The 24,501-nt window shown below is 32.9% G+C and overlaps 1 protein-coding gene across 1 annotated transcript in view; it reads right to left on the bottom strand.

Annotated features, from left to right (window-relative positions):
• KIF18A (kinesin family member 18A) overlaps positions 1–24,501 on the bottom strand; it is a 77,012-nt gene that overhangs the window by 35,742 nt on the left and 16,769 nt on the right. Inside the window, exons 7-13 of the mRNA XM_063095345.1 lie at positions 23,325–23,501; positions 21,835–21,909; positions 21,508–21,620; positions 17,418–17,580; positions 10,273–10,437; positions 4,547–4,668; positions 2,266–2,501 (exon numbers count right to left, since the gene is read on the bottom strand). Coding sequence (XP_062951415.1) covers positions 2,266–2,501; positions 4,547–4,668; positions 10,273–10,437; positions 17,418–17,580; positions 21,508–21,620; positions 21,835–21,909; positions 23,325–23,501 — 1,051 coding nt within the window. The remainder of the gene's footprint in view (positions 1–2,265; positions 2,502–4,546; positions 4,669–10,272; positions 10,438–17,417; positions 17,581–21,507; positions 21,621–21,834; positions 21,910–23,324; positions 23,502–24,501) is intronic.

Consider the following 24,501-nt stretch of genomic DNA (forward strand, 5'->3'; position numbering starts at 1 on the left):
GTAGGTATGTTATTTGTGCATACAAGTTTATGATTATATCTTTCATAAACGGTGTCTTTCATTATCTAATATCTTTATTCTATCTAGTGTTAGTGTTATTTTACCTATACTGAAATTTGTTTTTTCATTTTTTATTTCTTTTTGTTTACATTTTTCTGATATATCTGTGTCTATTACTTTAAACATTATTTTTCTAAAAAGCACTTAGATATACATTCTTAACATATAATTATCCATTTAGATTATCTATTAATACATAGCAAGGCTTACTGCTCACCATAATAACCTCTTAATTTCCTGAATTATCCCCTCATCTCAATCTTGGGGTCAGTATTTGGATTATTTGTTGTTTGATTAGAGTCCCTGTGTTTAGATATTTTCCTCATATTAGGCTCATGTATAATACTTATTTTCTCCACTGGCTTTTGTTCATTGGATACATGTTTTCTCTATTCTGATTTTTCTCTGTCTGAATGATGGTCACCCAGGGACTTAGGTCTCATTACAGAAGATCCGCATGTGGTACTGATCTGATGAGTGGTGGAAATAAATGGTAGAGTGGGCTCTATTACAGACCAGTGATGAAGTTCCCTGCAGTAGAGACATAGGAAGTATCTTTGCTCCTAAGTCTTCTCACTTTCATCCCACGTCAGGGATGGAAGACCTCAGTACACCTTTTAAACTATTCTTGCTAGGCACTCAGGAATAGCAGACACAATAGGGTCAATGTCAACTTTTCCCCAGAAAGTCCATGGATTTTTGTGGACAAGTTCTTATGGAGATCCCTTTACCTTATTAGAAGGCCCAACTGGTCTTAAGGCACTTGTCTAGCCCATATGGGAGAAAGTCCATTCATTCTCACAGAGAATAAGGTCTTATCTGCTATTAGTCCCAGAATGCATTTGGTTCACACGAGAAAAATGTAGCTGTGAGTGAAGGGGTAACAAACACCTTCAAGAAAACTCTCCATAGCAAAAAATATAGACAGATTTGACTACATAAAAATAAAAACCCAGTACAATTAAAGTACTGATAAACAAAGATTAACAAAAAATAAAGTAGCACCAAACCAATAGTTATTATATATTGAGTGCCAAGTAAACAAACAAAAAAACCCCTCAAAACCCAAAACGAATAAACAAAAAAACTCTACTAACTCAAAGGTTATATCACAGAAGATGAAACAACCTCACTAGTAATCTGAGAGTTACAAGTTCTAAAAGAATATATATTATTATTAGTGCTGTTATTATTTTGGGTTCAGGTAAAGATAAAACAGGTACTATCCACACACACTAGGTATAGGAAAAGTTATTTTGGATAGCAGTTTGACAGGATGCATTAAAAAAAAAAATATCTGTCTTCTAACCCAGCAAATCAGCTTCTAGGTATCTGTTACACACACACAACTGTAAATACACAGGCATGTTCTCTGATGCACTGGTCACTAATAGAATGGTTAAGTAAATTATGGTATATCTATACTCTGGATGCTCAACTTTAAAAAAAAAAAAACACGAGGTAGATTCTTCACGTATGTGCTCCCAAAATGTTCATGATAAATGAAATAATAAAAAAAAGTTGCAGACCAATATGCATAATGTGCTAGTATTCATGTGAAATGTAACAAAAAGCTAAAGTTAGATTATATAATACAAACATATTAGTATTATACACATACACACTGCAAAGATAACCACACTGTTAATAGCATTTATCTCTGAGACAGTGCCTAAGATTGGGGTTCTGAGGGGAGTCAAAGGGCATTCTACTTCTTATGTTATGTTCTTCTATATTGCCTGTATTTTTTTTTAACCAAGGTTATATGTTAGCTTTGCAAATTAAAATGTCCCATGCACACTTTTTTGAGAGTATCAAGTGATACGTCAACAGAAAAATAGTAAATTCTACATCGTTAGTTATCTTAAGAATAAATTATTATGTGTTATAGAATACAATATTACTAAGTATAATCTTCAGTCCTTAACAGAAGTTAAATTTTAAAGAAGAATGGGAAGTAAAATTATTCTATCAAAAATGGGTCAAATGGATTTTACTGCTAGAGGTATTTAGAACATTAATGCACTCTTGCTCTTAGATCCTTAGAAGATATTTGTTAATTGAAATGATTCTGAAGCTGATTTCTCCAATCTCAAAAAAAAAAAAAAAGACCTATTAAAAAAGGAACTGTTCTGTATGCTGATATAAAGAATCTCTTTAGACTTAATGTTACTATTTACTTAATAACACAAAAACTGTACTTACAACACAAATTAGACTGAACTGTTCCAAGTTGTGGAAAGGTCATAAGAGCAGAAATCCCTGGTAGATCATTTTGCTTTGGATGTTCAGAAGTTTGGTCGGCCCATAACACCGCCTTTTTCCTCTCTACCAAATGTTCAATTTCTTTGAAGTCAGACTCAAAAGCAGCATTTGATAGGCCAGCTTCTTTTAATGTGCAATACTGTTTTCTTAGGGCAGGAAGTAAAGCATTCAATACTCTATATACGAAAGATAACAAGAAAGGAGACATAAATACTAAATTTTAAATACATTATTATAGCTCTTTTACGTAACACTCAAAATATTACCATATCTTTAAAATGACTCCCTGTGTATGCATGTTTTTGTGGAGGTAGGTAGGGGATACTCCATTTATGCCAAGTAAGTAACAAGTACAGGGAAAAATTACTAATCAAAAAGTCAATAAAACAATTATTTATTGAGCACCTACACTAATCAGGTAATATGCAAATGAGTTAACATACTAGGCCTGAAACTGCTAAGAAAGGTTTGCTTGCAAGGCTAGTCCTTGGCTGGCAGCTTGAAACTTGAATTTTGGGAGAGCTCCCATCGTTCTAGAACTAATATGACAAGAGTACCTGACTGTGCTTAAATTGTTTGGACAAACAATGTGGTTTATGCTGGACACCTGCTTTCTTTCCAAAAAGTCTGAAATTTTGGCACACGGTAGGCAGAGGGTACCTATGCAACCAGCTCCCAATAAAAACCTGGGGCACTAAGTCTCTGAAGAGATTCCAAAGTAAGACAACATTTCACATATGTTGTCATAACTTTTTGCTGGAGGAATTATGCACATTCTGTATGACTCCACTGGAAGAAGACTCTTGAATCCTTGTGCCTGGTGGTCGCCAGACTTTGCCCTGTGCATCTTTTCCCTTTCCTGATTCTGCTTTGCATTCTCTTGCTGTAATAAATCATAGCTGTGAATACAACTATATGATGAGTCTTAAATGTCCTCCTTGTAAATCATCAAGCCTGGAAGTAGTCTTAGGAACCCATGACGCAGATACTATACCATGTTATTTATTTTTATGTTATTTAATCCTTTCAAAACCTTTTTATGGCATGTATTATCTATTTTTACACATAAAAAAATAATTAATGTAAGGTTATACTGTCAGTCTAAGATAGAATTCAAGACTGATTCCAAAACTCATACCTTTTCTACTATGTTACATTGCCTCTGTGATGCTCGGTTCACCAATTTTCTAAATAAGTGAGTTAGAATCCTTTCTCTCCCATTTTAAGGTAAAGTGTATTAATCTACGTGTCTGATATAACAAACATAGTACTGGTTAAAATAAATTGTTTCTTTGATAACTTTAGCACTTGCAAGTGAATTTGAGTGCTATTAAATGATTATTCAATGTCCAGTCTAGGTATAGACAGAAGTACGGAGAGATTAGTTTGAGCTTCCTTCTACAGAAAAATCTCTGTAGTTTTTCATTTCCTTTTTCTTCTCCTTTGTAAAAGTAGCTATATTAATATGATTTCCTCTAAATCAAAAGTACAGAAAATTAATTACCACTTATTTGAGAACACTAATAGGTTTTTAGAGTGGCAGAAAGCCATTACAGGAATACATTTTCCATTTTTTATAGAGAATCGAAGTGATGCCTAAGGAGCTGACTGCCTTATCCAAGGAGATAAAAAAATTTTTAAGCCATACTGTTTTTTACTATTACATTTTAAAAATTAAATGACTAAGATATTACTACTGAGATAGTGGAGAGAACATAAAAGAGCTACTATAACATAACATAAAAATTGGGACACCTGATATTTATAGTAACTTCATTTTAATGATAGCAAAAAATCATTCTGCAATTATGAATAATTAACAACTGCCTACTTAAAAATTCAATTGGTGTTAATAGCAATTGCTTCTAAGAGGAGAAATGAATGACTCAAGGACAGAGGTAGAAGACAGACTTCACTATATAGGTATTTTTGGAATTTTGTATTACATGGCATATATTAAGTAAAAATACCAAATTTTAAAAAGTGCTTTCAAAATTATAAAACTGCAAAATATTAGTTGGAAAGAAAAAAGCACATCTTTTATATTCTCTAAATGTTTTCTAGCTCTGCATGTTTTCTGATGTTGGCAATCACTTATAGTTAATGTATCACATATCAGATAAAACTCAACTTTCTGGCAGTGGAAAATGAACTTCCATGCTTCGGGTACTTTAGGTTTACAGAGTTAAAACCTGTAAAATAGGTAAATCCATGCACTTACGCCTCAGTTTGCCTGTGTTGCTGTTCTTGAAGACAGGCTAAATCCATCATATGTTTAATTTGTGTTTTCAAGTCTTTGTTCTGCAGGTGCAAATGATGACAATAAAGATCTTTATTGAGTTCCTAGGGAAAACAATGCAAAATATACTTCAGATTCTTTTAGGAATACTAAAATTAAATAAAATTTAATAAAACTTATTTTGGTTCCGATAGTTTTAATTTTTTAAAATATGAAATGATATCTTTGGAAACAATTAGAAAAAAAGAGTTCTGGTATAGATGGTCTGTAAGTTAAAAGCAAGGTAAGATTTCAAATTTCCTCAGAAACTCAATGTTAAGAATCCAGAAGAAATTTTACGCGATGACAGCTTCAGGGTTTATCCAATTTGTTCACAATGTTGTGAAAATACATGAATATGAACAGTTTTTCCTTAAATGTCACTTCTTCAGGGAGGCTTTCCTTGAGCATTGTATTTAAAGATGGATACCTTCCATCCCCCAATACTTTCACAGCACTGATCAGTACCAATTTCATTTATTTATTTGTTTATAGTCTCTTTGTCTATACTAAAGGTAAGGTTTACCACCATGATAGGTACCATGTCAGATTTGTTCTAGCCCCTGTGTACAGCATCTAGAATTGCAGGCAATAAAAATTTGTCGCCCACACCTACACTTGGTATAAGCTTCATCCTAGGCAAAAATGTGAGAAAGGCTTTTGTAGGCTCCCATTTTCCTAAACCTAATCTGCCTAAGGCCAGGTGTACTCTAACCTACCACCTAAAATCACTCCGCTTTCCTCAAACCTACTAAACCTTAAGTACAGAGAATATCAGCTAAGTGACTACATTAAAATATGAATGGTGATAACCCAATAACATTCTCAGAATCTTTAATTAGGAAAATTTCAGTTAGTATGATGAAAAAGAGTGTAATTTTTTTTGATATTTTGAATAGCTGAGACAGCAACTCCATAAGCAGGAGAGCTATGTCTAGAAACTTCCTAATAGACACAATTCTCATAATCTATTTTAGCTTTTCAATATTCCTTCCCAATCCACAGTTGACCACTGATTCTCTAAAAGCTCAAAGTTGTTTTTCTTTTCTTTTTAAAAAATATTTTCTGTGCCAGTGGTAGGGATTACAACAGAGAATGTTACACTATTTGTTTGAGATAGATTAAAGTTAAGAGGTATTTACAAAACTCATGATTACACTTCAAAACATGTAGCAAGTACTTTAGGAAAAAATTCTTTTTATTGAGTCAGAGTGATATGGTTAGACCACTGGCCTATGAGTCATGTGATTTTAGAGATAGGCTAGGCCTTGAAACAAACATCACCTCAAGCCAAATATATGGCCTCTATGGAGAACAGTTTACCGGACTAAAACTTAAAAGCTGAATTCCCTCTTAGAGAAGTAGGCAGTGTGTCCATCTCATAATTTAAAATTTAAGGGATGGATAATATGATCTCTTTAATCCTTTCCAGTGAGAAAATTAAAAGATCATAATAATATAAATATGTTTGCCAAATATTCCATCTTTTCTCCTTTAAAAGAAAAGCCCTCCTTTATACCCATCTTCTGGTAATCTTATTCCTTTATTTTCTTGAATCACTCTTCTTGTAAAAAAACTAGGCTTGATTGTATAATTACATTAGTCAAAATAATGGGTCTTGGCTAGCTTGGTATCTTTGGAAAACCAAGTTTACAATTTGAGTCTTTTCTTTTCTTGACATACTAATGACTGAAACTGAGTAGAAAAAAATGGCTTATTTTGAGAACTACAAGTAGGCTAATAATGGCTGAAGTATAGAGTATAATGAGAGGTGATAAATAAAATGTGAGAGGTAGTCACGTGCCAGACCATGGTAGGCCTGGTAAATCACAATAGAATTTATATTAGGGAAAAAGCATTGAAGAGCGATTATAATCGGGGTTACTTTTTAAAAGCTCATTTTGGTTGCAGAAGACAGAATGAACTGCAGTGAAACATGAATTGAAGCAGAAAGCCCAAAGGTATCAGTCCAATAATGGGAGGTGGAAGTCTAAATTAGAGTACTGGCAGTGGGGGATAGAAAAAAGTAGATAATGTAGGAGGGTACAGAGAAAATGATACCAATTTGAAAGTCAGAAGTACTGTGTTTTTGTCCGGTGTTGTATGACCTTGGATAAGTCTCTTAACAAGTGATGTCTCAGTTTGCTAATCAAGGAAATATGGCTTATAACTAGATAATTATTTCTGCTGTGAAAAAAAGAATTGAGGGTGAGATTTGGTTGGTGGGAAAAGAAACAGTTTTATTTTTTTCAAGTTACTTATACAAACTAGTATATTTCTACAATTGACTTTTTTTTTTGGCCTTTTTAATACTAACCAAGTTTTTAAGTACTTTTGTAGTTGGGGTAGAGCTATAAATTAGAATGTTGATCATATTGACAAACATGTAAATTACAATATAAGCACAATTAAGTCAGAGAGATGAAAATACTCTAGTAATATACTTAATCCCTTTGAAAACAGCACACCTAAAAATGGTTAAAATGATAAATTTTATGTTATATTTTACCAAACTGAATAAATTTTTTAAACCCTTCCTGAGGTTTTTATCACTAGAAATAACCTATTATTTCTAAATAACAATCTATTAGAATATCATAGCCATAAGTAGTAGTAATAAAAAAATCCTAAAGAACCTTCAGTAGTTATTTTTAAATAGGTCAAATTTAACTCTAACCAAAATACATTCATTAATTTTATGTAGTTTAGAAAATGATAATCTTGAGAATAAGACTGCTTAAGATATACATGGTTTCCAAATAATCAATTAAATAATAAGAAAAATAAACCCAAAAGTGCTTTCAACATTCAAATCAGCTACCTACAGAAGAGAATCAACTCTTGTGCATTGAATGAGAATTTGGCCAGGGTTATCAGTTATTTTCTTTGAAAACTTTTTATCCAGAACATGGTTTTGGTACTCTTACAGGTACTCTCATAGGAGCTGTTGTGTTCTATGATGAGCCTCTATAGCTTTAAATGACTCAGATCTAGCATGGGATTTCAGAAATTACCTTTTCTAAGCCTAGCTAATCCATATTACAGATCATTGATGGATCATTGTCTTTTCTGGCTTATTCCTTTTAAATCATTATATCATACATCATCTTCAGATGGATATAGCTTTTTTATTTCACCTGGATCTCTCTTTTTTTTTTTTTTAAGATGTTTCGATGGGAAAACAAGACTAAGGTGGGAGGAGGGGAACCTTTTTGATAACAGCAGTTGTGGTTTATTGTGGACAATTCATCAATAAATGAACTTTAAGCCCAAGCCTGGACACACCCTAACTATACTTGCCCAGCCCTGGGCACCTGCTCCTTCTCACCCCTCCTATTTGGGGGATAAGGTTGCCTGGCTATAGTGTCTCACCTATGCTAGATGTGCACATTAGAAACACAAAGTGGACACAGGAAGTTGTGGGTTATAAGGTCACTTTACAGCATGCCTGAGTGTGTAATCACCCTCCTGAGCCCTGACAGAAGCTTCTGAGAAGCTGCTACAGGTTTGCCTTGTTCTGTTGTCTGCTGTGCTCCTTCTGTGTACACCTTGCTTTAGCTATTGATGTCTATGCTATTGTTACTTAAAATCTTATTAAACTATTACTTTTCAACAATTATTACTTGTTAAGTGCTGTTAGGCCTTTGAATATGGCATTTCATTTAAGTGCATTAAATATATTTACAGATCAGAAATTAAGACATCAATGTTAAACAATTTGCCCTAAATCATATAATTGGTGTTAGAGTTAGTATTCAAAACAACTATCGAATATCAGAATTACCAAACACTACAACTCCAAAGTCTACCCTCTTTCCAATATTTACACTTTGTGGAAGATACTTTAAAGTGCTTTATAAACTAAATTATATTATTGTAAAATACTAATGTATGCTTTCTACTATATTTAATGTCTTAATCTACTGAACTAACCAGCTGGTATGCTTTTAACAAGATATCCTGAAGACTTCTAGAATGACAGGTGTGGATCAAGTTGTTGGCTGATCCTTAGAATAGTTCCTTAGTGTGGAAACTTGCTGTCTCTATTTGTCTTTGGCTTTCTTCTAGGAAACAGGGTATCTGCTGCTTGCTGCTTCTTTCACTACTTTGAACTGTCATTGATTACTACTGCCTGTCTCCTCTCTCCAGTCATGTCTGAGCTTTAATGCTAAAAGTATAACCATTTACAGCAATTGCTAGCCAATCAGAGAATCCATTTCCCCAGTCATGATCCATTGGCTAATATCTTTCAATTATAAAAAAATTAATATCTTTGAATATTAAAGATCACTAGCATTTGTTCCTAAATATTTCATACTTTCTTTCATCTCTATTTTCAGTCTAATGCTCTTCCAGAAATTTGAAAATTTTAGAAGGCCACATATCAATTAGCTGATACAGAGTATGGAATTTCAGAAGAATATCAACAAAATAAATTCTTTTGATGCTCCTCCTTTTAGAAAAAGATTGAAAAGAAATTGTTCTTTTAAAGTATTGGGTACCTGAATCAAAATTAGTTGCTTTGTAGTAGTTGCTGCTACTTGCTTATATCATATTTACTTTCCCCTTTTTTCTTATTAAGAGAATTCCAAATTTGTCCTGGGTGATAATAAGCCCAGCAAACAAACAAACAAACAAGTCACCTTTCTAGACACCCTTGTATATAGGGATAGCCAATAGATAACCTGTTAGGAATTTCTAGAAATGTCTTTGCTCTCCTGATATAGACATCCCTCCTCCCTTTCTGGCCTAAGTGTGAACTTGAGACTGGTAATATTACAGTCATGAAAGGACAAGCACAATGATGACACTGATGACATTTTGGAGGTACCGCATTAGGAAGAAACTGCATCCTTCCAAGACTTAAGGTTAAGGGAGCAAAATACAGCCCAAACTGGCAGAGGCATTAAAGTCAAATTACTGTAACCTTGTAGCAGAACATAATTCTAACCTGATATAGACATTAACCATCATTACGCATCACTAACTTTATAAATGTAACCTTTAGGCATTCTAAAGTGGAATACCTTCAGTCATGCACACACACATACAGATTTCAAATCAGCTTTCTTTAGCCATAATACAATTAATGGTGATGACATTAAAACTATTTTTGCACAAAATATCAAGATTTAAAACAAACAAATTACCTGTATGATGAATCCTCAAGCATAGTTTGAAATAGAATGTTTATTCTAACTTAAGAGCTACCTCATAAAAGTATGCAATTGCTTAAGAATAACAACATTTAAAAGTAACTTTATTTTTCTGAAAGCACAGAAAAGGCAAGTCGAATTGGTATTTAGCAAGCAGAAGGTATATTTCAGGTAAAAACAGTAAAATGATTCAATTAAATCTCAGAGAATAGGGCAATACTTGTCTTATGAAAAATATTTACTCAGTAAGAAGGATAACAGGATTAAAGAGCTCAGTTCTTGCAAATTATTATTTTTTTATTATTATTTTTTTAAAGACGACCAGTAAGGGGATCTTAACCCTTGACTTGGTATTGTCAGCACTACGCTCAGCCAGTGAGCTAACCGGCCATCCTATATAGGGATCCGAACCCGTGGCCTTGGTGTTATCAGCACCGCACTCTCCCAAGTGAGCCACAGGCCGGCCCCGTCAGTTCTTGCAAATTAAATCTGAACATACAAACACATCTATACCTGTGGAATATGACCATTTTGACCTAAGAGTCCCATTTCACTTTCGACACGATGGAGCCAGTTAGTATTCTCATCAAACTGCTTCGATTCCTCTTCCCTCTTTTTCTCCAGGTAGCAGCGACGAGTTTGCAACATTGCAAGTCTATGATCTCGTTTGCAAGTGGCCTGAAACACAAAATAGTCAACCTTGTTTTTATGATATTTGATGTATATATTAGTCAAGTAATATACTTTCTTTTAAGCAGACTATTGTAGTCTATTAAGTTAGGCTATACTTTTGTATTTAAAGCTATTTCCATCTTGAAATCTCACAATACCACAGCTTGCAATAAAATAGAAAATTGAGTTGTGAGTCATTTTTATAAAATTACATGTTGAGAGTATATGGCTTTAAGAAGTGCAATGGCCAAATCAGTCTATAACTTTTTTTTTTTTTTTGCACTAAAATACATTCTTTTCAGTATGTTGCATTTGAAAAGTTCATACAAGGTCAGATAAATTTCATGATTACCTTACTCAAAATCAAAGCAGATATATATCCTACTCTTGTCTTTACTCAAATTTGAAAGATGAGAAGAAATAAAGTGTTCTATTGCTCTGGTTTTGCCTGTAAGGTCTTAAATTAGCTGATACGATTGATAAATCAGAGAGCTTATTTGAGAGTGCATATCAATACCTGATCTTGCCTAATGGTTGGTTCAGTACCCATAATGGATATTCTGAATAGTTTTGGTGTTTTAGCTAGGCACAAATTGAGATCAAACTGGTCTTTTGGCTCCTTACCCAAAGGGTCTTGAACACTATCATGGAAACTATGGACCAGAACAGCTTGACCTCTCTGACCATTTGCCAATAGACAATGAACTCAATAATTATCAGATATAATAGGTGGACCTGAAACAGTAGATCTCCACAGATTAGAAAAAGCACTTGCAGCTACTTTGGATACAGGGAATTAAAAAGAGAGCAGGAACTAGATTTGAACTTGGTCAGAGATCTCACCCTCTTTGGGAGATAATTTCTTGATAACTTTTATAAAAGATGTATTATTGATATTTGGAACATATAACAAAAAATATGATTATTTTCATCTGGACAGAGAATATGAGCTTATGAATGATTTAAGGTCAGGCAAAGGTAGCTATCGTGAAAGCCACAGCCAAATACTAGATATCCATAAAATTTTACTTGACCTTCCCTTCCAGGGAAATAGCAGGATCAAGGAGAAGTAGACTCCATTACAGGCTAGAGTGAAATAGATCAGGAAAAAACGGTTGGTAGGCACAGTTATTCCCACCAAGGTTCTTGACTCTCTGATGTGGTTTCTCTGGTTAATTATAATATTCCCATCACTCTTTGTCAAGGAAAGACATTAGCAAAAATGAAACAAACCCCTCAAACAAACAAAAGCTCTGGGTAGTCAAGAAGAGGAAACAAAACAAAATGTAATCCCTCAAACTAACCACAGTGCTAGGAAGAAAAGTGTTACAGAACCTTTGCTATAATGCGGTACAAGAATCACTAAGGATCTCTGAGATCCTTCTAGCAGGTTCCCAACGTCAAAACTATTTTTATAACAACACTGAGAAGTTATCAGCTTTTTAAATTCTTATTTTCTCACACATTGTAGTGTTTTCCAAAGGCTAAATGACATGTAATAACAAACAAGCAGATATGAGAATATAGCTGATATGAAAAGCCAGGTATTAAAGAGATTTGCAGAAATGTAAAACAATGCCACTCTTCTTGCCAACTATTTTTGTTTGTTTTAGAAAATATAATTAGCTATTTTTCATAATAATGTTATTTCTGTTATGCGATGAATTTAAATGAATTTTTATATATATGCCCGAAGGCAGGCAGCTAAATTATCTTTATTTTGCTTTAACACTTACAAACATTGTAGGGACTCTTAGAATCCAGGACACAACATGGTCTGTGGGGTCTGATGGCAGCAATATTTAACAGCAGAAAGATCTTAACTGAAAACCTCAAAAAGTGTATTTTTGACTTTTGTCTTCTAAAGTCCATCAAATGTACCCTCTATAAATAGGTTCTCTATGAAGTCATTTTCTTTTTCTATTTTTTTGACCTTTGCGATATAATGCCATGCTCTAACCAACTGACCTAACTGGCCAGCCTTACGGGGACATTTTTCATTATGGTACTCCTATTGAACCCTTACTCTAAAACGGCAAGTAAGTGTTTGGGAAATACATTCTAAAGTACTTATATCAAACCTTGACATTAAAGTGAAATGTTTCCCATTAAAGTTTCAAAAGAGCTTTATATATTTCATTAACAAAATCCCCAAAACACCACAAAAGTCTTCAGAGAGAACAAACATGTAAGTCTAAAATTGTAAGTGTTCCTATTTTCTTTGTGCAAAAGAACCACCAAACTGTTGCTGCTCACTTTCCTGGAGGCAACCCGCACTTTGCTGGCTGAGGTGTGTATATTTTACTTTGTATCTAACTTACTTTGAGCAAGCAGCTTCTCCTTCTCTTGAGCCAGCCTGAACTTTGTACTGAACTTTAAGTATGTTTTTCTTGCTTTTGTGTTAGACTTGGTGTCTGTACTGAACTTACTTTTGTGTTAAACTTCGTGTGGGCCCTGCTCAGTCTCTGGAGCATGCCACACTCTCTCTGTGGAACCTGTATTTCTTATCTATTACATTAAACTTGTTCTCACTGTTAAAAAAAAAAAAAAAAAAAAAGAACTTCTAATATGGTAAAATCATATTTTTTCATTAAAAATAATTTTAAAGATTATTTTTTTGTAGCCATGAAATTACCCAGGAGCTTCACTTTAATACCAATTTCAGAGTCAGTCCATACTCCAGAACTATTTATGGCTAAACCAATATTACAAGATATTTTTTAGCCCATCTGATAATAAACTTCCTTTGGATAGGGTCCAAAATATATAAAATTCCTTGCCTTAGAAAGCAGTTTAGTAAGACTACATTTTGACACTTCTGTGTAAAAACAAAACAACTGAGCCTTTAGATGTCTTTCTATATTTTTCAATGGCTTAACTACAATCAATAACAAGAGTTTTTACCTCAGTTGCTTACCTAGCCTCATAAGAATAGCTATAAGAACTGGAAAATGTGGATTGAAGTGACCAAAAGTGAGAAATCATAAAAGGCAACTGGGTTGAAAAAAGGCTACTAAGTAGAAGAATAAAAACGGAAACAAAAAAATTAAAGAAAACAGTCCAATCCACTCCACCACTCTCATATACCTTGATCTTTTTAGATACCCACATCCAAAATTCAACAGGAGAATTAAGAAAGAGTAAATTAACAATTATCTAAATTAGTTTGGAATTATACAGACCAAGCTTATTTGTACTAAATAATAATATTTAAATGTTTTAAAAATGGCACTCTAACTTTAAGCTCTGATAATGCTACTACCGTGCTTCAAAGACTGACTTTTGGCTACAAAAATAGATTCCAAATTCCTGGCAACCAATGTTTCCACAATCTGTCCCACTATCCTATCTTCCCAATCTATTGTCAATAATTTGCAATATGGCAGATATGTCTTATATCATATGCCAACTCCAATCCATTCATCATAGTGGTTAGCTCTGGCTACTTTCAGGCTCAGAGAGAAGAGTATGGCAATTGATCGGCTGTGGGTAAGGGAGTGGGAATTGGCAGAAAATGTTGAGTGTAGTTATAGTCTTCTACATATACTGTCCTACAAATTTGCTATGCTCTGGTGATACTGATATCCTGTGTAGAATATATTGTTCCTATTTGTTTTTCTCTCACTGATACTCTCAATTAAGGCTGAATACAAATCTCATCTTTCAACCAGGAAGACTTTCTTAATCATCACAGTTGGAAGCCACTGTTTTCTCTTCTGTATAGCTATACCACTTATACTACTTATAGTTTGAGGGTACTTCAAAAAGTTCATGGAAAAATAGGATTCAAAGATAATTTAAATCTTTCCATGAGTTTTTTGAAGTATCCTTGTACAGAAGAGTGATTAAGAGTGCAGATTCTGAGGCCAGACAGCTAGGGTTTAATACAGGTTCAGCCACATTAATTAGGTAAGAAATGCCAGACAATTTACTTGTGTTCTCAGTGACTCTGTTCCTCACAAATGGTGATAATATTCTATCTATTTCATACATTTGTTTTAAATACTAAATGAATTAATCCATGCAAAAGACTGAAAAATGTCTAGCACATAACTTGCAGTGTTCAATAGTATTAGCTGTTTTTATTATTATACTACTACTTAAATGACAATTACATAGTGCCTTGTCGTTGTTACTATTTTATTATTCCAATTAGCATGTAAATAACTGAAGGGCATATTTTGTCTTATACTTTTAAAAATTTTCATTGTGTCTAGCACAAGGCTTTGTATATAAACAAAGTGTTCAATCAGAGCTGTTGTTAAAAGTTGAGATACTTAGTCAAAATCAGCTTCCCATGACTGCATTTCTTGCCTTTTGTCAAAAAGTAAATCAGGTAACTGCACATTCAGATAACTGATGCTCATTTAATGTACATCTACACAAAACTGAAAAGACAAATTATAACTGCCTCTGAAAATTACTCTATGTTGTCAGAAGTGCTAATAATTGAAATAAAATATACAATTCTTATAATATATATTATGGCACTACTTCCAAATTCCATTTAGCAAGCATATTGATATATTAATCCTATAAGATATTCTGTTATTTGAAGGCATTATCAAAAAATCTATTTATCAAAAAATGTTGGCAACAATTTTGCAGTTCAGGAAGGTTAAAGTGTAAATATAGCAGCAAGTTTCAAAGACAAATTCAGTTTTTTTGTCTTAAAAGGATGTGAGAAACATTTTAAAAGCATCTTATAAAACAAAATTAAAAACAAATTTTCAGTAAGATAAGGCATACAAAATATATACTCAGTAAATAAGTTACTAATTTTAATAATACAGTTTAACAGCTACTGAAAAACTGGTATCAATGATACATTAGTGAATGCTTGATACACTCAGTAAATAAGTTACTAATTTTGATAATACAGTTTAACAGCTACTGATAAACTGGTCAATGATACACTAGTGAATGCTTTATTTCTAGTATATCACATCTTTCCATTTCATAGGCTAAGAAAAAACTGAAATGCTAGTTTTTTAAAGTACTCTAAAATCTGATGGCTTTGGGACATTAAAAATGTAAAATTTTTATACATAATTGTTTCTGCTGTGAAGACAGGGAAAGAAAAAGACATGTTTGGGGCAGTAGTCTAAGAAGACTGGGTAGTTATTTATAAGACAAAGCTTTTTAATAAACAATATATGAATGTATCCTACATATGAGGGTACTTCAAAAAGTTCAAAGAAAGATTTGTATTATCTTTCAATTCCATTTTCCCATGAACTTTTTGATTTATCCTCGTACTACCAATGTAATTAAATTACATAAAATACATAAAAACACAATTAAACTTACCACCCACAAACACCAAAAGTGGGGGGAATAATTATCTAGTATTTTCAAAATGTTTCATTTTTCTGATTTTAGCTGATCTGTAGTTTCACTTGTTCAGGTATACCTTTATTTTATACTGCTTAGAACTCATGCTTCTTGAATTTACATCTTATTATTCCTAGAAAATTCTTAGCCAGAAATTTTTTGCATATTGCCCTTTCTCACTAAACTCTCCTTCTGGAATGCCTATTAGATGAATACATGACTTTTTCTTCGTGTTACATTAAGTCTATCCTTCATGTAAAAACATCCTGCCCACATATGCCATCTCTTTATACTACATTTGGTGTGATTTTCTCAGATATATCCTCCAGTTCCTTAATTCTCTCTGGAGCTGTATCTAACATGCAAAAAAGTATAGGAATAAGAACACAGGCTTTAGAATCAGTTTGCTTGAATTCAAATCATAAATCAGCCACCTACAAGCTGTGTGACCTTGAACAAAATGATTTACCTGTGCCTTGGTTTCCTCATCTTCATTGTGAGATAATATTACTAAATATCTCATGGAGTTTTCTGAGGACTAAATGAGTTAAATTTATGTAAAGTGCTTAAATATTGCCTAGTATTGTATCCATAATGTGAGTTTTAAATTTTATTGAATAAATCTGTAACTTCTGGAAGTTGCATTCATTTTTTTTCCCCTCATATTTGGATGTTCTTTTTTTGTAGTGTCCTTATCACTGACTCCTTTACCTTTTATTCCTTCTTTTATGGTTTTAGTCATTTTTATAGTTTCTGTCAGATTGTTCTAGTATCTAAAGTTTTGGGGATTCTGTCAGATTTGCTCAGCCTGTTGACGAATGCCTGTGGTGGATTGTTTCACCATGTGTTTTGTAATTTTGGACTGTGAGCTCATTAATGGCTAGAGTTGAGGGCCTATTCCTCTGGACTGATTTTGCATTGTTTCTGCAAGATCCCCCAGAGGTATCATTGGTTTGACACCATTTCGTATATAATTTCTCAACTTTAGGGGTTTTCGAAACAAAATACATTGGTTGTAAAAATTCAAACCTCAATCATTATAAAAAACACACCTCTACTGACAGCCTTCAAATGAACCTTGTTCTAACCCCAGGCATGAGTGTTTGTCATCCTGTGCTTGTTGGCATGCTTTCTTTTTTCTGGTGTACTCTAAGTATGAAGGGTACTGACCTCTGAAGTTCAGCTTTATGTGTGAGCTCTCATTTCTAACTCACCTACTCCCTTGGGTCTCTTACTTAAGTAATGGTATAGATCAAATGCAGGGTAGTGAGAATGGTCTGTGTATGTACAGGGAGACCACAGTGTACGATTGCATTTAAAAACAGTAATAAAACTGATTAAAAGTCGATCTGCTTTTTATTAGGACCATGTGCTTGCACATCTGACAGTATCAGTGATAAAATATTCTTTCCTGGGAAAAATAAAATGTTAGACTAAGTTATTAACTATTGCTTGCAAACTGGGGTAGACTGCTCTCTCTGCCCCAGCTTTGGTAACTGAATCTCCCTCAGCGTGTTAGCTTCCTGCTAAGAGTTCCACAAACCCTCAGAAAAGCAATAGTAGAGACTGAGATTTTGGGTTTCTAATTTCTAGAATTAGACTTCTCCCTGATTTTACATTCTCTAAAATTTACCTATGAGATTGTTAAATACCTTTTCTATTTTGTCTTCAGAACACATCATTTCTATTTGCTTATGGCACTGTTGTTGATAGAATGACTTAAGTTCATTTTCTTTAAGTAACATTTCCAACTTCAGATATTCTTGTCTGATTTCTTCTCGATTCTTGAACAAGCAGTTCAGAATGTCTTGAAATCTACCAAAAATAAAACACATTGCAGAATTTCACTAATTTTGTGACAAAGTTTACTACTCAAAGAAATGTATGGACAAAAGAATATGTATCACTCACAAAATTATACTCAATGATAAACAGTAAGTGGGTTAAAATGACTGTTTCCTATTACAAAAATGTTTAGAAAAGGTTATTAACTTTATTTCTACTACGTTTGGTATCTCTCTCCCTCCCTCAAGGAAGATCATGTTAATAGAAATATATAGGTAGCACCAGGCCTCTTATATTAGCAATATACTGCATTTTGTCTATGCTTACATCTATATGTAATCCAACTACTCAGCAAAAATAAAATATTTTGTGTTTGTGGGAAAAGGATGATAACCTGGACCTGTACTATCACAATTCATAAGGCCCCACCAGCAACACAGCATTGTGTGCTGTTTCAGTGCTGGTTCACTGTGAAGAAATAAGCAGTGGGAGGCATAATCATATGGTGCCTCCATGGCCCTCTAGGGAAAGTGAGAGAAACAATTTTTAGCTTTAGAATTTGTTATAGTGAAAACACACCATATGTTTAGGTATCCCCTACAGCCTGGCTAAGAGGCAACTGACACTGTCAGGACCCAAAACATCTAAGTTTACAACATGGTAAACCTAGAAAAGCTGCCAGTGTGCTTCCTCCAAAGGGCAATATAGATCTAAAGAATCTAAGTTGGGGAGTTTGATTCAGGTCTCCTAATGCACAGACTTCAAGCTGATTAACTCCTATGAAAACACTGGAAGGAAACTGCAATCCTGCATCCTCCAGGGTCAGCACTACATTGATCACAGTGATACTTTAATTTTATAAAAGTATATTTGCGCTTTTAAGTCACAGATGAGCTCTGAGCTGCAGTAACAGTACAAGCAGTCACATACAGGCAAAAATACCAAAGAAAAATTGACTGTGAAGCCTTTAACATAAAATCAAGTATGTGAATTTAAAAATAAATGTTCTTTGGCCAGAATTTTAGATATATTTGTAAGGATCTGTGGTAAAGACACTGCCAATTTACGTCAGTAGTTCTTAATGAAACTCTATTGGGAATGAATATAAGCCACAATACATTGACCTTACTGCAGTTTTGTCAAACTGATAAATATTTCATAGGAAGTATGTACAGACATTGCAATTTCATTGTATTATATTACACCAACGCTAATGCCAGTAAATGAATTGATAAGTTATCTTTAGGTTATACCCAAAGATAATTTCTTAGTTTTTTTGTAACTTTTTATCCAAGGACAAAGTTAAATATTTATTAATTTTTTAATTTTGTGGTCCAGACTTATTTTAGTTGGTGGTATTTACTAATTAAGATGGAAGGAAGAAAATAAGTACCAAAGGTTTCTAGAGAGCTCCTTTAAAAAAAAAAAAAAACTATCATTTTAACATGAAGCGTTCTAAGGGATTGACTAATATTAATGACTTTCTAGTCATTTAAAAGATGTAAGTTAACTAGAGGACAAAAATCTGCACCAATACTTTTACGTGATACATAATAAATATTAAACTCTACAGAATCTTTTTGGCATAGTCACAGTAAAGTTTTATAATTACTCATTATAAAGAACAGTTCTATTTTCCATTTCCTTTTGAATATTAGCTTTCCAGTAGCTTTGACAGACAAATACTGCACATTCTTCCCTTTATCTGTTTAAACTTCATAAAAATGTTAAGTATTATGGAAAAAGATTCTGAAAATTCATGGCATTAAAAAAAGTCCTAGGGCTGGTCAGTTAGTTCAGCTGGTTAGAGATTGGTGGCTTGGTGTTATAACAACAAAGTCAAGGGTTCAGATCTCCGTACCAGCCAGCTGCCAAAAAGAGAAAAGAAAAGAAAAGGAAAAAAGTCCTATGTAACAGTATGATTGATATGATAAAAGATATTTCACATATTTCTTTCAGGAGACAGTTGCTTTTGAGGAATAATAACAAAGATTATGGGGTACACAATTTTATCATTACTTCCTTTATAAATACTAGTAAATTATTTAACATGTTGCCAAAATTAAAATCAAAGTTTTTAATTGTTAGTTAAAAGTCAGGTTGAAATATGAAAAATATCCAAATAAATACTTATTTCATAGCTAAGGCCACCTCTCTCCCGAATCATTTTACCATAACGGAAGGTTCAATGAATTAAAGCCATCGATTCTAGGAAAGTTTACTAATCTGTAAGGTTTTAATTGATAAAGTAGACCTGGTTAAGTAGTGCTGAGCAATTCTATGGAAGAAATTATTCCAACTTTAAGAAGCTGGAGACTTCTTTAATTTTCAAGAAACTTGTAGTAACAGATATCTGGTTGTATGAAGACCACTCCTGTGTTTGACTATCAAAATGAAATAACAACAACTAATGATAATACATCAGAGTTAAAAGCTTTCTTTGATGAAAGTAAATGAATAATAACAAGTCATTTTTACTTAAATAAATTTTTAAATGACACAATAAAATTGGTGGGAATAAAAAAAGCATCATAAGACCAATAAAAAAATAACAACAATTATCTTAAAATGGGCTATTAGGGAGATTAACAGAAAAAACTTAAACACACTAGCAGTTCTCCAGTATAAACAGAGCTCTTGCACTGTAGCAATATATAGGTTGATATTATACTGCATTAAAAACTGACTGTCATTCATAGAAATAACCGTTGTAATTACTTATGATGTTTGCGAAGCAGCATACTGTGGGAATGCAAGGATTAAGACTTGAAAGATGTGAGTTCTTCCCGTTATCTGTGAGGAAGCAATACCTCCTTCAATGCTTTTTCAAACAGTTGTTGTAGTGAACAGATAAAGTTAATATGGGTCTAAAAAACATCAAAAACTACAAAGTCATATATAAAAATAGTACAAGTAGTTATTTTAGCATCTGGGGTCAATTAAGGCAGAAAAAAATATTTTTTTCAAATCAGGGAATTTTATGTAAAACTTCCACACACAAGTGCAATTTTAAAAAGTCGTTGCAGCTGAATCTAGATTGAAAGCCACTGCTAACTAGAATCTTCCAGTTTTCCATATGGACACCAAGACACTTCAAATTCTAGAGTTCCAAAATAGTATGATAATCATTGACTTAAGTTGTGGTTGGCTTCTCATACTAATAACAGACAATTGGCTCTGGAGAATGTCAAATAAGTTTAACTTTACTGAACTTTAATCAAAGTTGAAGAGATCCCTTCACTACAGGGTCTCTCAGAGCCTTTAACATGCTGATATACTTTGGAAATCTCTTAGATCCCCTAAATAAGGAGTAATTACCAAACTTGTTTAATCCAGGAACTCCTTACTGTCTTCCTAGAACTACTCAAGATGAACATTTCTTGATCCAGTGTCCCAATTTTAATTGCTTGGGGAAAAAGTACTTTTGAATTCTATATTATTAACTACTTTGTTTTTTTAAAAAAATTTATCTGCTTAGAAACTTAGTGGGAACCTATCAAAATTCTGTATCAATTTATATCAGTGAGACATGTTCATTCAAATAATTAACTATTTATACTCAATAAGTGGATTGTTAGGGCTATTTACTCAATAAAATAACGGATAGAGTAGATTTATATGGACTATACAGACAATGATAATGACAGAGAAGAAAAATTTGAGCACCACTAAAAATTAACTTCACAAGTGACATAATTGGCTTTACCTCTTCTATCTTATACCTAACTCCTGGTTCTCCTCACTGTCTGTAAAATCACAACTAAAGTTATCTGATCTCCGAAGTATGCAATATAAAGAGTAATCAGTGACTTCCTAAATTCAGCTGAGAATACACACACACACACACAGGAAAGACATTTAACAAATGATGATTAATATCATCATCTAGTCAGATAAGATATGACTAAATTTTAAAACAATAAATTCCTCAAAATAAGATCTTAATGTCATTTTTACCTTTCGATTTCTTTTCCCTGAGGGTTTGAAATCATTAACTTTGCTTTGTCATTTTCATCAGTAACAGCTTTTTGTTCCTCATAGGCTTTTAGCTTTTCTTTTAACATTAAAATCTAGTAGAGAGAAAACACCAGTTAAAATACAAAAGAAGTTATTTGTCTCCATTTACATGGCCACAGCAAAATTTTAGCTGTGAAAAATAACTGAATAAACCAGATTTCAATTGTAATAGGAAAACATATTAAATTTTTGAAAAATTAGGATTACAGAATCCTATATATGAAGAACTAATGGGGTTTAGCATAACAATGTAAACAGTACACTTACCTCTGCCTTCTGCTCATTACAGATCTTTACATATTGAGTTATATGATTGTCGAGGTTAAGAACATTGCTTTTCAACTGTTAAAAGATAAAAATTATGATTGTGTACAGAGATAATAACCACATAGTCATATACACAAATAAAATAGCATTACATCATCATTCAGTTCCATGAGTTCAGAATTTGTGACAATTACAATCATGTGACAATCATAATCAATTATGCTCATGTTTAAAATCTACAAGAGGATATGCTAAGCTTACTAATAATGCAAATGAAATTACTAAAAAATTGCCTTACTGGGAAAAGGTACTTTTAAGCATTCATTAACAATATAATAAAAATGGGCTATTTCTTTTTCCCCTATCTTCAGACAAACTCAGAGACAATTTTATGTTCCCACCCATTTTTTATGAGTTCAAGTAGTTTTTACTGAGTTCTTATTGTATTTTATCCTTTTTATAATAGTATGAGCCCATTGGCATCTATGGAATGGTGCAGAGAATATTAAACATATTAGTCCAAATACTTGATTTTGAGGCCCTCCCCATTTCTCACTTACATGACTTAGAATTAAGTACTTAAAACTCTCTGAACTTTGGCTTACTCATCTGTAAAGTGAAGTTAAAAATGTTTTCTTCAATAAGCTGGTATAGGATTACATGAAAAACGTGAAAAACCTTTGTATACTCATATAGTACAACCCTTCACAATTAATTATATAAACAGTATATGAACATTTCTCTCAGGATGATAATAACCCGCTCATGTTCAGGCACATAATGGGAGTAGAAGAGGGGAAAGAGAGAAAAGGAGTTGTCATCACACCAGTTTAATTCTAGGTCTCTTCCAACCCTGAGATCCCATGATTTAAAACATACAACATGTTTGACTTACTTTTTTAAAAGTACTACAAACCTTTGGCAAAAACACTGACCTAACTAATTATTATTATATTTATGTCTCAAGATATATAGAGATTGGCACATCAACATAATTGTAAAAATAAATTATTTAGAAAAGGCTATTTCCTTCATAAACTAAGGGAGATATTATACCTATTTTTATAGATGAAGAAACTGAGACTTAGAGAGATTAACCAACATGTCCAAAGTTTTCAGGTAGAAAGTGTTGGTGCTTGGCTAAAGCAGAGCATCATCCTTGGCTGCAACAAACGTGTTAAAGCCTTGATCAATTACTCCAGGGCGTCATCCAAATACCATGTGCCATTATGTGGAAAAGGTTGGGAAGACAGGCAGTAAAGCACCCTAGCTCCCAAAAGATTGAATAATAATATCTATTATATAAATATATAATTAAGATGCCTAATAGTTAAGTTAATGTTCAATTAACCAGGTTAGTAAAGACATGTCTGACCCTCAGCTGCCTAACTCATTAGTAGAAACACAACCCTAATTTATAATTTTATTAGAATTATAAAAATAATATGCACCTAATACCCTCAAAAGAAAGGTAGAGCAAACACACTTACAGAAGATTTAATGTCCTTTGCACGGTTAGCATACTTAAGAGTGTTATATGTGTCATCGTAGAATACAGAGGAAGGACTAACAGCAGCTATCATTATAGTTTGACAGTTTCCTCCAAGAGAGTCCTTTAACAAGCGAGTAAGCTTACTATTTCTGTAAGGAATATGCTGATTCTTTCTCTGAAAGAACAAAAAAAGAATTCTTATGTCATTTTCCACATTTAAATGCAAACCTGCTACCACCTCACTGTAGGAATCAAGCACTGCCCAACTTTGCCCAGACTTAAGATATAATTGGTGACTGAAATGATGAAAATCAATCTTAAAAAACTATTCAATGAATATATAAAACAAATATCCTGTTAAAAAAAAAATCTCCATCTGAATAAGTATGAACTTTAGTTCACAATAAAATAATGTAGCTATATGGGTAAATTAGTTGTGATAAATGTACCATGTTAATGTGAAAAGTTAACAACAGGGGGAACTGGGTGTAGGTATATTTAACAAAATCTTTTCGTATTATCTTAGCAACTTTTCTGTAAATCTAAAACTACTTGAAAATAAAATGTCTATTTACAAAATATTTTTCATTTTAAAAAAAGAAATTAAAATATAAAAGTAAAATATATGCCCTATACAAATATACTAGAGAAATAATAAGAATTCTGGATGGCATAGAGATACTTCTCTTTAAGTAACCATCTAACATTAATATAAGATAAACTGTAATTACAATGTTACAGATACTTCACCTGAAATCACAGTTAATTTCTCAAGATTTTCTTTCACTTAGAGATACAGCTCTAATTTTCCAAAAAGTACAACTTCTACATAAAAACAGACTTATTATAATGTTAAGCTAAAAGAAACTCAATGTTGTCTAATGAAAATCCTAATACAGAAGAGGAAATTGAAGCTAATCAAAAAGGGAAATGACTCACCTCAGGTCACACTGCAGGTAAATTCAGAGAGTTAGAAATAAGTACTAGGCCTCCAAAGTCCTAGTAGTACTGTGTGTTCCACTACAAGTCTTTCTCAAACAGTATGGAGTGTGCACTGCCGGTGTTACTTAAAATAATTTTACATGTACAAGACATGCATTAAACACGGACTCATAAATGACTCAATAGGAGTCGTTATTTAAAAATTAGGGGGCTGGCCAGTTAACTTAGTTGGT

The sequence above is a fragment of the Cynocephalus volans genome, chromosome 4 (assembly GCF_027409185.1).
Source record: "Cynocephalus volans isolate mCynVol1 chromosome 4, mCynVol1.pri, whole genome shotgun sequence".
NCBI lineage: Eukaryota > Metazoa > Chordata > Mammalia > Dermoptera > Cynocephalidae > Cynocephalus > Cynocephalus volans.